Source organism: Emys orbicularis, chromosome 7 (assembly GCF_028017835.1).
Source record: "Emys orbicularis isolate rEmyOrb1 chromosome 7, rEmyOrb1.hap1, whole genome shotgun sequence".
Classification (NCBI taxonomy): Eukaryota; Metazoa; Chordata; order Testudines; family Emydidae; genus Emys; species Emys orbicularis.
In genome coordinates this window covers 102,083,981-102,097,060 of record NC_088689.1, presented here as the reverse complement: position 1 = coordinate 102,097,060, position 13,080 = coordinate 102,083,981, and the positions used below count along the sequence as shown (strand labels likewise).

Genomic DNA, 13,080 nt, shown 5'->3' with positions numbered 1-13,080 from the left:
CCTGTCAGCCGCTTTTCGATCGATAAATAGCCGACCGGGGGAAAATCCCGGACATTTTAGATTTTTAGAAATCCCCCCCGGACGGCTATTTAAAGAGCGAAAAGCCGGACGTGTCCGGGGAAATCCGGACGTATGGTAGCCCTAGTTCTAGCCCTATGGCAGGGTAGTAGTGAGGTTGTGACTCACACACGACTGGTTGTGTGGGTCACTATTGCTTTGGCAGGGCCAGCTCTAGGTTTTTTGCCGCCCCAAGCTCAGGTGGGGCTGGGGCTCGCAGGCGGCGCTGGAAGCGGAGGGAGTGATGTCACCTTCTCCCAGCGCCTGCAGGGGCTTTACCCCCTCCCCCGCCCAGCCGCACAGAGAAGCCCCAATATAAGGGGTGGCACAAGGCAGCGCAGCAGCCAGTGCGCAGATGAGGCGGCGCAGCCCCGGCTCCCCGGCAGCAGGACTCACCCTCTCCTCCCCAGGTAGCGACTGGGCCCTGGCAGCTCAGCATCTCGGGGCTGGGGCTTCCCCTTCCCACTGTGGCCAGGGGCGCGGTGCCCTCGTCTCATCTAAGTGGCGCAGCTCCAAGAGCGCAACTGCCCTGAAAAAAAAGGATGGCCGGAATGCCGCCCCTGGAAATGTGCCGCCCCAAGCACGTGCTGCTTTACTGGTGCCTAGAGCCCGTCCTGGCCTTTGGCGTGTGTTGCATTTGCCCCTAGTTAATTTCAGTGAAACACACCCTTGTTCTTGCATCACAGGCAGGGGAAACCGACGCTCCCAATCTCTCTTTCCAACAGGCCCCTGCCCTCTCTAAGGGTTATTCGCAGCACAGTGCTACAGAGCAGGACCTGGGCCTAGTACTTAGTTATGGGGCTGGTTGTAGAAATGACTGGGGGCAGTCTGGCTTGGGTGATAGATAGAGGATGTTTCTTCTAATGATGGCCCTTCTGGTTCGGTGTCTGTTCATCTATAATCCTAGGGGACCTCACTCAGCCCCCATGTGGGCAGTTTTAGATGCTCAATAGTGCCACACTGTGCCATAAGTACCCCGTCCCCTATTGTTGTCCCACCAGAGGGGACCTCCAGAGCAGTGGTATAGACGAAAGAGACTCAGAACAATCACAGAGTGGGTGGACCTTCAACTTCCTGTCTGTCTAGACGCTGTTGGGAGCAGGACAGGAACAGCTCACAATTACTCCATTCATGGCCTCTCCCAGCAGGGGGCACTGTCAGGAGAAGCAAAGGAGCACTAGCTGTACAGGGGGCTCCTTCCTGGCTATTCCAGGGGCTGACTCTCGCAGTGAGGAGCAATGGCAGCAGGTGGGAGCTCTGGGCTACTCCAGTCTGGGCTACTCCTGCAGGAAACACTGTGGAGAGGAGAGCTGGCTGAGGAGCTCCCAGCCTCTCCCACCAGGGGGTGCTATAGGGTGTGAAGCAGGAGCTCTGACTGGGGGAACTTCTGGCTACTCCAGCCCTGGCCTTTACAGGGGGCACTGTAAAGAGCATAGCAGGGAATAGCAGAGTCCCGGGACGGCGCCTGTTATAGTTCATGGCATACAGATAGAGAAGGAGAAGAAAACACAAAATAGTCCTGCTGGAAGATTGAAACATAACGCTACTTTATTTCTGAGACATCAGAATGAAAACACACGCAAACCCAACAACAGAGAGAGATAAAGCAGGCTGCGCCTTAAAAAAACAGAATGATTCAGTTCACCTCACGTTGCAGTAGGCTGACTAGCCGCAAACCAACTCTGCTCAAACGCATGCAGGCTTTACTATAGAGCCCCTTAACCTGCAAGCAGAACCAGGAACCCCTACTCAGCCTTTAAAGTGATAGCATGCAATTCCAGCATAGGCCTCAATACAGCTCATACTAGGGCTACCCTCCTGGGGTCCCATTGCTAGGGAAATCCCATAGCCAAGTGATGGGGAAATTCCCCCTGGGGCCTGCTTGGGCAAGGGCACCTCCCTTCCCCCCAAAAGCCTGACTCCTCTATGAGATTGGGGAGGGGGGTCAGCCAGGGCTTGAGGAGGGGCAGCGTGGAGGGGCTTCCAGCACCATTAAAAAGGTAAGGGCACACAGGTTGGATTAGAGGTGGGGGACGAGCCATCGCTGCTGGGGAAGGTTCTGGCTGCTCCAGTCCATCAGCATATCCAGCAGCTCTGACTGGCTTCCTTTCTCTAGGCAGCCAGGGAAAGGCAGCATCCCAATAGCATGGGCTGGGGTGACAGACTGTGGGATAAATAGGGACTGGGCACATGTGGAATGAATACAAGGAAATGCCTATGTTTGGGGTAGGGACAGGCATTGTCCATATGCAAATTTATGTAAATGTATTCCAATTGCTGGCAGGGGCATACTAGGAGGTGCTTTTCTTCAAGCCCCAGCTCCCAGAGCCCTGGGATGATGGGCCAATCACAGCCTTCCTTTCTGCACTGGTGGTGGAGAGATGCTGGGAAATGACTCCCCTGGCAGGGGCAAAGCAAGGTCCCACACGTGCTAGTTCTCAAACCTCACGAGGGCCTTAGCTGAACTCATACTGTGGGGCCTGGCCCATGGTGGCTGAGCCCTGGGCCAGGAGGCAGTGACCTGCTTCCAGCAGAGGAGCTCAGAACTGAAACTGCAGCTGAGGATATCCAGGGCCTTAAACCACTAACCTGGGCCCCATGGGGGGGCTGCCAGACTTGTCTCAAGGGGGCAGGGGGCAGTGTCAGAGGCCAATTCCACAGATCTGGATTCCCCAATAATGTAACTTCTTGGTGCTGGAACAGAGATAGCATCCCCTAGTGGGGAACAGCCCCATGTCCCATTCCCCACGCTGGAGCCAACCCATCCTCCCACCCTAGGGTCAGATCAGAGCCAGCACCCCCTGGAGGGAAAGGCCCCAAGAAGGCAGAGCCCCACACAGAGATTTTGAAGTACCTTTTATTTCTACAGCAACACTGATAAATCCAGAGCAAACTCAGCAGGTGCCCCACCCCCCAATGGGTTCCCCAACAGGGGAACAGGCAGGTGGGTGAAGCAGTGAAGGCTCAGGGGGCCCCAGGGAGGGGAGGATTAGGAAGGACCCCAGCTAGGCCCCTCTCAGGTTAGGGGGAGATTTTCCATAGCAGCCTCTCCCCCCCGACTCCCCTCAGAGGGCAGTAACAGCGCCCCCTGCCCGCTCTGAGGCACAGCAGCGGTTGGGGATTATGCCTGTGTTCAATGGCAGAGTATAGAGATGTGACAGGCTGGGGAGGGAAATGAATTGTGTGACACCATCATCGCCAGTCCCGTCCCCCCAGGCTCCAGAGTGGCTAGTGTTTTCCAGTGTAAGGCTCAGGCTCTAGCTAGAAGGAAATGAGACACCCCCCCACCAGCAGCGGAGTTAGTGTTGAAGAGCCGGGGGAGGGGGGGGTCACCAGCTTGCACCAGGACCATGCAAACCAGGGGGACAGTAGTGACAACACATGCACCAGCCTCCTTCAGCAAGGAAGGCTTGCCCCCTGCTATGGGGCAGGGAGGATTCTGGGTAGGTGGAGGGTGCAGAGAAGGTGGGGGAAGACAGCTCACAGGAGCTAGATACTGAGCAGCAGCAGCTTCTGCATCTGAACGGACAAAGGGGGAGGGATTTCCCAGCCGGTCTGGGGGCAGCATGGGGCAAAGGGGGGGCTCCCACCCGAGGGGACTCCCTGAGAACAAAACATAAATACAAAGGAAAAACGACCCACTAGTGAGGGGGGCAGCTGTAACTCACCTCCTGCTCCCCTTCTCCAACCCAGCAGCAGAGTTCCAGAGGTTTCCTCCTGAACGCCCCCCCTACACCTCCCCACCAGCCCCACCCAGCCCCACAGACGAGTCTCCCCAGCCCAGCCCAGCATCAGATCCCCAGCCTGAGGGGTGACGGCAGCTCAGGGCATCTAAGGGGGTGGGGCTGGGCTGGGTGATGAAGGGGCGCCCCCCACTCCCAATAGGGAATTGTCCCTACAGCAGCATGTGAGTGAATGGCCTGAGATCCCAGAGCAGGAGGGGCCAGGCCGTGCCACGCGGAGGGTGGGGAGCCCCTAGTCTCTATCTGGGGATACGGCCCTCCCCCGTCACTACACACTAGGTGGAGAGGGGAGCCAGCCAATGGAGGTGTAACAGCAGGTGTGGTCTCCTCTACTCTGGCCCACGGGAGTTGTGGGGGTGTCTGTGGGGATCCGGGGTCACCCCAGCAAGGAACTGCGTCTGGACAGGTCCACAGTGCTGGCGCTCAGGCCCCGGCTCTCTGAGAGGCTGCTGCTGGTTGGCTGCAGGGGACAGAGAAGGTCGGGGGGGCGGGGTTAGACAGGGCTCACTCCCTTAGAAAGGGATGAAGCTGGGCAGGGGAGGGGGTCAAGGCCTGAGGCAGGAGATGGGGACTCCTGTGACCCCTGCCTCTCCCCCTCCACATACATACAGGGGAACATTCAGAAGAGTTCCCCATCCCCCACCCAAGCACCTGTGGGACCCCCTGGCCCTGAGGGCATGTGAGGCTGTAAGCTAGGCATGGCCCTGGAGTGGGGGGGTTTGTGGGCAGCGGGCTGGGACAGTCAGTGCTGACACGAGCTCGGCAGGGAGAGAAGTGCCTGGGCAGAGCAGGGAGCTCCCACCATGGGCAGATGCCCACACCTGCAGGGGTGTGTTTGCGTGTGGCCCCTTCCCCTCCCTGTGCAGGGGGGCCTGGCATAGGCCCAATCCAGCATCCCCACAGCACCTGGGGGGCCCAGCTCGAGGGCATGACAAGGTTCCCTCCCCCCCAGTAGTGACCAGCACCCGCCCCCGGGGGACAGGGCTGCAACAGTGTCTGGGGGCAGGAGTCGGGGCAGGGGCATGAGGTGGGTGGCGAGCTAGAGGGGAGGGGCCCACGCTGCACGCCCCCCTTCTGCCCCTGCCCACTTCTCACCGGGCTCGACTCCTCCACGCTCTTGTTGAGGAAGTTCAGGGAACTGGCCCGTTTCATCCTGAAGGGGAAGAGAACAGAGTCCCAGCAGAGTCAGGGAGAGAACCCAGGAGTCTGGGCTCTCATTCCCCCACCTCTCCTCCCAGAGATAGAACCCAGGAGTCCTGCCCTCACCCCCCAAGGCACACATGGGCAGAGGCTGGTGAGGGATAAGTCCAATAGGAAGGGCTGGAGGAAAGGGGATGCCCAAGAGACAGACAGACAGAGAGAGCTGGACAGCAGAATATGGGGGCTGAACTCACCCCAGGTTCCTGGGCTCCTGGGGGCTGCTCCCCTGCAGCTTCTTCACCAGCATCTCGCTGCTCCGGCGCAGGGCGTCCCGCAGCTTCCCAAAGGAGCCACTCCGGCGCAGGGCTCCAGAGCCATCCTGGGGGGCAGGAGGAGTCACACGGGGACACCCTGACAGACCCCTCCTGACACTCCCCTGCAAATACACCCCATCTGGGGCAGGGCTCCGGACCAGGCCTGGGGTGGGAGATGGAGTTCGGGGGGGGTATCCCCATGTGATCCCCCCATATCCTACACACCCATGATTTCCACCCCATGGCTCTGCTTGGGGTGAGAGGAGGTGGGGTGGGCCCCTGGGGCCGACCCGGGGGGGGATGCCCGGCGGGGGCTGACTGCGGGGGGTGCGGGGAGAGATGCTTGGTGGAGATACCATACTAAGAGGCCCCTGGCATTCTGGCCCTGCCCCCTGCAGCAGTGTCTCTCACCCCAGCCCATTCCATGCCTATCCCGTCCTCGGGCTCGGGCCCGTTCTCAGCCTTGGCAGCACTGTTGGGCAGGCTCTCCCGGCTGGGCCGGCGCTCCGACCGGCCCCCGTCCTTCAGCAGCTCCACCACCCTGGTCTGGCTGATGGCGTGCACGCCCTGTGGGGAGACCACCGGCATCCGATTGTTCTCAGGGAAATGCAAGACACTCTTCTTTTTTAAAAATAAACCCACTTAAAATGACATTTGACATCCTGGCAACCTGTGTGAAGGTTGGGAGGGGACAGGGAGCTAGGACTCCTGGGTTCCATCCATAGCTCTGGGAGGGGAGTTTCCTGCTTCCTGATTTCAATAATAATTAAAATCATTCCACCGGGGGGAGACAGAGATCAGAACACCACAACCCAGACAGAATCCAGGGGTCCTGGCTCCCAGCCCCCTGCTCAAACCCACTATACACCCCTCCCCTTGCAGAGCTGGGATAGAACCTAGGGGTCCTGGCTCCCAGCCCCCTGCGCTAACCCACTAGACAAAGTGGGGTGGGGAAGGGAATTGGAGGAAACCAGTTCAGCCCCTTCTCTCCCCGGGCCTGGTGGTACCTGCTTGCGGGTTTTCATGGCACACTCCTCCAGCGTCTCGGCGGCTTCCAGCTTGCCCTGGCGCCGGTACAGAGCCCCCAGGCTCTTCAGGGTCGTGTTCACTGTGGGGCTGTGGGCAGGAGAGGGGACCCAGAGGGAGCGATAAGTAACAGCCTGCTCAGCACAGTGTGTGCACAGGGGAAACTGAGGTAGAGGGGGAGAGGCTCAACCAACATAAAACAGGGAGAGAGCTGGGGATAGCAGCCAGGAGTCCTGGCTCCTGGCTCCCACCCCACCTGTTCCAACCCACTTGACTCCCCCTGACCCCCAGAGCAGGGATACAACCCAGTCTCCCTTCCTCTAATTCCCAGACAGTTGCTGTAAGGGGGTGGAGCCTGAATGATGGGCAGGGTGTAGGAGAGCACTGCCACCCTCCAATGGGGCTCTGGATGTTGCCCCCCAGAAGCCGAACTCACCTGTCCACCTTGCAGGCCTTGTACCAGCTGCCGTACTCCCTGTAGGGGACACTGTCCTTGCGCCTGTCCTATGGGGGGCATAGACACACAGGATACTCCTAGTCACTGTGCAGGGGGAGCGACCAGGGGCAGGTTCCCCCCAGCATCCCACTGAGACCCCAGTGCCCCCGACAGCCCTGCACTCCCACGCCCAGGTACCTTGCCCTCCTCGCGTTCCTCTGCATGCATCCAGATCGGCTTGTTCTCTCCTGCAGGGACAGACAGGGAGGGGCGGGTTACAGTAGCACTCCAACGGCTCCTGCCCAGCACTGGGACACAGCTGCCTCTGGAGTGGGACTGCAAGGGGAGAGCCCCATCCCACTCCCTGCAGCACAGCGCCCCCTAGTGCCATACTGGGGCATTGGGGCCAGCCCTGACAGAGAGGAGAGCGCCCCCATCCTAGACTCACCATTGACTGAGCCAAACTCCTTCTCGTGCGCCTGAGTCAGGATCTCCTTGTACAGCGCCTCGGCCTCTTTGTACTTGCCCTGTTTCAGGTAGCAGGATGCCTGTGGGGCAGAGCCAGGGTCAGCATGGTGAGCATGGGCGTCTACTAGGGTGACCAGACAGCAAGTGTGAAAAATCGGGACAGGGGATGGGGGGGTAATAGGAGCCTATATAAGAAAAAGCCCCAAATATCGGGACTGTCCCTATAAAATCGGGACATCTGGTCACCCTAGCGTCTACTCGGGGATCCTGAGGGCAGGAAGGGCCAGGCAGGGCCAGGCACAGAGGGCTGTCTCTGTCCAGGCTGCTGGGCACAGACACCTGGTGGTTCCTCTCTGCTACCCAGCTCTGGCCTGCACTGCCCAATCTGGCCACAAGGGGGAGAGGCTGGGCCAGGCAGTCTCCGAGGTGGGGGCAGCATTCTCTACCTCCCCACGGGGCCTTTGCCCTCATGTGCCCCGTTCCCTTGAGAAGCCCAGAGCCCACGTTCAGCCCTGGGGAAGGGCAGATGCTGCCCTCGCCATCTGCAGGGGGAAACATAGGCACCGCAAAGAGATGGGTCCTGCACACAATCCCACAGTGTCAATGGAGGGGCTAGAACCCAGGACTCCAGGATCCCCTCCCCGCACCCGGGGTGCGTGTGCGGGGGCTGTCTGCCTGCCTGCCTGCACTCGGCACCAACTCTCACCAGGTTGTTCTTGGTCTTGGCAACGTTGGGATCGTCGGGCCCCAGGCGGCTCTCGTAGATCTCCAGCGCCCGCCCATAGTAGTACTGCACCTCCTCCGCCTTGCCCTGGTTCTGGCACAGCAGCGCCAGGTTGTTCAGCTGCTTTGCCACGTCGGGGTGGAACCGGCCCAACACCTGGGGGCAGGGGGACGATGATGAAGTGGGAAGTTTTGGCAATAGATTTGACAAAGCCTATGTGTGCCTCAGTTTCCCCTGCTCTTTCTCTGGCTACCCGGGGTGGGGGGAAGGGATGAAGCTGGTTCTCAGGGCAGGCTAAGAGACACAGCGGTGGGTATACGTCACCTAGCTGTCAGAGTGGAGTGAATGGGTCATTAAAAGGGCCATGCAAGACCGACCAGAGGAAAACCCGACAAGACAATGGCAAACCCAATCACCAGGACACTGACCCCCAGCAACTAGCGCCCCGAGGGAGGAGGGGCCCCCTGCCTCTCAGCCGGGAAGCGGAGCAGAGACCCCAGCTGGAGACCAGAGGGCTGGGAGGAGACAGGCTGGCTGATGGACGGGGCCTGGGCGCTCTCCCCTGGGGACTGACTGTCAGAGAGCGACAGAGCCTGGCTGGGCTCTGGGCTGACCGTCAGGCGTTACCTTCCTTTCCCTGTGCTAACCTGGGGGCTTCCCACGCTGTGATCCCGGTGACCATGAACCCAGCAGTTTGATGTCAGTGCATTAACCCCTGCAGAGTGGACAAGTCTCCACCAGGAACAGGGGGGCTGAGGGCCAATCTCAGCAGGCAGGCAGACAGGGAGGCCGCGTGGCCTGCCCTGGAGAAAGAGTGAGGCCCCTGGGCTCTGGCATGTTAAGGGGTTTCTCCAAGAGACTGTTCAAGAGCTGGGGGTGCAGCCCAGATCCTCTGGATCTGGAATAGGGGATCAAAAAGCACCCTGGGGACTCACCCAGCTCACCCGCCCCACTCACACGGCATCCCCTGCCCTGCCCAGATCACGCTGCACCACGCTGCCATCCCCCAGCTGCACCTGCTCCTGGGTTCCCCAGCCTGCTGCCCTGCCTGTACCACCCTCCGGCCCCATGGCTGCACCCCCTCACTGACCCCACCCTCAGCTGTATCCCCTCTCACAGACCCACCCAATGGCCACGCCCACTTGCCAACCCCCCCAGCCTCCATCCATCCCCCCTCACTGATCTGCAGCCCACCCCTCACAGCCATGCCCCAGCACTGCCCCCCACCTTCTCGCGGATCTCCAGCGCTCTCTTGCACAGCGGCTCGGCCTCCTTGTACTTGCCCCTCTTGCCGTACAGCACAGCCAGGTTGTTCAGGGTGGCAGCCACCTGCGGGGGCAGAGGGGTGTCATCGTCCACCCAGCACGGCAGCCCCTGGCCACAGTTCCCGCCAGCCTCCCCCAGTGGGTCCCCGCTCTGCCCAGGGGGTGTTCAAGCTCCATGGCACTTTCAGCCCCCTAGCCCCTAGAATGAGTCTGGGGTAACAGTGCAGCGCAGACTTGAGCCACCCACCTACAACACTCAGCCCCCCTGCTCTAGCCACGAGACTCCACTCCCTCAGCCAGGGACAGAACCCAGGAGTCCTGGCTCCCAGCCCCCCCTGCTCTAACCCCACTCCCCCCATCCCAGCCAGGGACAGAACCCAGGAGTCCTGGCTCTCAGACTCCGCTCTAACCACTACACCCCACTCCCCTCTCAGGGCTGGCGACAGAAACCCGGAGGAGTCCCAGCTCCCCGTTTTAAGCCACTAGGCCTGACTCCCCTCTGTGAGCCGGGGATAGAACCCAGGCGTCGTGACTCCCAGCCCCCAGCCATGGCACACTCACAGCGGGGTGGTCCTTGCCCAGGGTCTTTTCCCGGATGGCCAGCGCGTCGTTGAGAAGATGAGCAGCCTCCTTGTACTTGTTCTGGTCCCTGTGGTGCAGGCAGAGGGTCCCCAGTCAGACCCATGTGCTACAAGCCCTGAGGGTAGGGGCCCTGAGCACAGCCCTGGGGTGGGGGAGGCTCTTGCTGTCCAAACCTAGCAGGGACCCCCATTTCCAAGGCCCACCGAGCCCTTGGATCCCCGCTGAGGCTAACACCCAGATGGCCATTTATGGCCAAGGGGGGTGGGTACTGCCAGGAACTGAGACCACCCAAACTGGCTGACTTTCTCACTGGCGCCAGATCAGAGCTGGTGCCTCCAGAGGGGAAAGACCTCATGTCCTATTCCCTGCCCCCTTAAGCCAGCCAGTCCCTACCCCCTGGTGCCAGATCAGAGCTGGCACTCCCTAGAAGGGAAAGGCTCCATGTTCCATTCTCCAGACCCAGCCGGTCCTGCGCTCTGGCACCAGATCAGAACTGGTGCCCCATAGAGGTGAAAGGTCCCATTTTCAATTCCCCACCTGTACACCAATGCCAGGATGTTGAGCATGGTGGCCACATCGGGGTGGTCGTGGCCCGAGGTCTTCTCCAGGTCCTCCAGCGCCTGCTTGCAGAGCGGCACGGCCACCTCGTAGCGCCCCTGTGAGGCGTACTGGATCACCAGGTTGTGCAGTGTGCGCAGCCGTGCTGGGATCTCATAGCCCCCGTGCTGAGCCGCGGCCTCCCCGCTGCCGGGCGTCGGCCCTGGGGGAGAGAGAGGCCGTGAGGGCCCACAGGCAGAGAGCTGGCCCCTGCCCTGCAGCACTCACCTTGGCAGCCGGGCAGCTCACCTTGGCCCTGGTCATCGTCGCTGGGGAACAGATCATCCAGCGAGTCCTTGGCTGCCTCTCCATTCTTCTCCTCCTGGGCAGGGAGAAGGCAATGAGGGCTGGAGCTTTCCCACGCAAGCCTGGGGAGCAGGTGGGAGCCCAGCCCCACGCTGCTGCTCTAACCACTAGACCTTGCTGCCCTCCCAGAACCGCAGAGAGAACTCAAGAGTCCTGGTTCCCTGCCCACCCTGCTCTAACCCACTAGACTCCACTCCCATCCCAGAGCTGGGAGAGAACCCAGGAGTCCTGGCTCTGGGGGACGCACCGAGGGGGAGATGTCGTCATCAAACTTCTTGATCTGGTTCATGAACTCCAGGTGCTTCTTCTCCTCCTCCAGCTGCGCCACGGCCTGCTCGCTGCGCTGCAGCTTCTGCTGGGTGCCCGCCAGCTCGTCCCGCAGCCACTGGTTCTCCTGCACCAGGCGCCGCACCTGGGCCCGCAGCTTCTGCTTCTCCGACTCCACCGCGCTCAGGTGGCTCGACAGAGCAATGATCACCTGGGGGGGTGCGAGATGGGACAAGCCCCTAGGCAACCACAGCCCTCCCCTTATCCCCCAACACCCACTGCCCCCTGCAACTACATCCCTTTCGATGCCCCCCTGCCCCGTGACCTCCCCACCCCCTGACAGGTACCCACTGTTCCCCCACCTGACACTGCCTCCCTGCGTTCCCCAGCCTCCACCCCCCTCCTTCTCCCCACTCCCCTTGCCCCACCACCAGCCTCTCTCTCCCTCACAGGAACTCCTTGCCCTCCTCCACCCCACAGGCCCCGCTGCCCCCCTCCCCCCACAACTCCACAAGAGCCCTGGCACTACCCACAGGCCACATCTGCCCCCAGGGTGGGGCCGCTGTCCCTTTTCAGACAGAAACTGGACTTGCCTCCAGGGTCATGCTGCCAGCGACAGACCTGGGACTAGAACCCAGGAGTCCTGGTTCAAAGCCCCAGCCCCCACCCTAACCCACTAGGTCCCAGAGCTGGTATAGATCCAGGAATCCTGGCTCTCCCCCCCCCCTCCCCCCCAACAACAATTATAACCAATTCACGTCCCTGTGCAGGCCTCACCTGGGCCTCCCCCAGCCCCAGCTCGATGGCATCCAGGGACTTGCGCAGCAGGCTGGACTTCTCCTGCAGAGCACTGGCCTCGTGCTGCTTGTCCAGGCAGTTCCTGGGGTCCAGCAGGCTGGCCAGGATGGAGTGGTGCTCGCTGCGCAGCGTCTCCAGGCCTTGGATCACTGCCTTGGTGCCCAGCACAATCTCATCCTGGCTCAACTTCTCCTCTCGCGGGTACACCATGGTCGCCATGGCCAGGCTCCTGCAGGGGGTGGGCTATGAGACAGGGACCTGGCACAACCACACTCCCCCCCCCGCCCCCAAACATACATTCAGGGCCTCAGCACAGCCACGCCTCAGAACGGAACCCAGGAGTCCTGGCTCCCAGCCTGCCCGCTCTAACCACTAGACCCCACTCCCCCCCCCACACACCTGGAAACCGAACCCAGGAGTCCTGGCTCCCAGCCCCCTGCTCTAACCACTAGACCTCACTCCCCTCCTAAAGCTGGACCAGAACCCAAGTCCTGACTCCCACCCTGATCCCCGTACCCCCAAATCTAACCACTAGATGCCACTCCTTGATGCCCACCGTGTCCCTTTAATTTCCCTGGATGCCCCGTGTCCCTTTAATTTCTGTCCTCGTTCGGCTGGGGAGGGGAGTGTCTGGGGGAGACGCCTGGGGGAGGGGTACAAGGGGGAATCTGGGGACGCATCTCTCTGGAATGACCCCTGGTTCCCGCGGTTGCAGTTCCAGCCTCCCCCAGCAGGGGGCCGGCAGCCCAGACGATAGCGACGCAATGCGGTGCAGGCCCCACGAGCTGCTCAGCCAGCGGCTCCCTGCACAGCTCTGGGGCCGAATGGGACCCCCAATCAGCCCCCCCCCCCGGGGCGGAAGAGACAGAGATCGTTCTCTGCCTCGCCACCACCTTCCCCCCCCCCCGCTGCACCCTGAAACTGCCCCAGTGCACCCCGCCTCTCCCCTCCCGACTCCCCACTGCACCCCGCCTCTCCCCCCCCGACCACTGCCCCCACCCTCTCCCCTCCCGACTCCCCACTGCACCCCGCCTCTCCCCCCCCGACCACTGCCCCCACCACTGCACCCCGCCTCTCCCCTCCCGACTCCCCACTGCACCTGGAAACTGCCCCAGTGCACCCCGCCTCTCCCCCCCGACCACTGCCCCCGCCTCCCCACTGCACCCCGCCTCTCCCCCCCGACCACTGCCCCCGCCTCCCCACTGCACCCCGCCTCTCCCCCCCGACCACTGCCCCCACCACTGCACCCCGCCTCTCCCCTCCCGACTCCCCACTGCACCTGGAAACTGTCCCAGTGCACCCCGCCTCTCCCCCCCCGACCACTGCACCCCTCATCTCCCCAACCCCCACTGCACCC

At 61.7% G+C, this 13,080-nt stretch overlaps 1 protein-coding gene across 2 annotated transcripts; it reads right to left on the bottom strand.

Moving 5' to 3' along the window:
• Positions 1-4,176: 4,176 nt before the first annotated feature.
• Positions 4,177-11,942, bottom strand: KLC2 (kinesin light chain 2). Of its 2 annotated transcripts, XM_065408536.1 has the most exons (15): positions 11,703-11,942; positions 10,906-11,136; positions 10,602-10,671; positions 10,293-10,515; positions 9,735-9,822; positions 9,136-9,237; positions 7,891-8,064; positions 7,165-7,264; positions 6,915-6,964; positions 6,717-6,784; positions 6,262-6,370; positions 5,666-5,821; positions 5,195-5,319; positions 4,896-4,953; positions 4,177-4,260 (listed from the first exon to the last, which is right to left on the bottom strand). In XM_065408536.1, the coding sequence occupies exons 1-15, from the start codon at positions 11,940-11,942 to the stop codon at positions 4,177-4,179; spliced, it is 1,878 nt and encodes a 625-aa protein (XP_065264608.1). The 2 variants fall into 2 exon arrangements, with proteins under 2 accessions (XP_065264608.1, XP_065264609.1); XM_065408537.1 differs by lacking the exon at positions 10,906-11,136.
• Positions 11,943-13,080: the final 1,138 nt, after the last annotated feature.

Bases quoted from the DNA above. Each gene is read 5' to 3' on its own strand.
- KLC2 (XM_065408536.1), bottom strand. From the start codon at position 11,942: ATGGCGACCATGGTGTACCCGCGAGAGGAGAAGTTGAGCCAGGATGAG. The intron at 6,965-7,164 runs GTGAGTCTAGGA...CTGTCCCTGCAG, and splicing joins GGAGTTTGGCTCAGTCAATG to GAGAGAACAAGCCGATCTGG. The intron at 6,785-6,914 runs GTACCTGGGCGT...TGCCCCCCATAG, and splicing joins AGGAACGCGAGGAGGGCAAG to GACAGGCGCAAGGACAGTGT.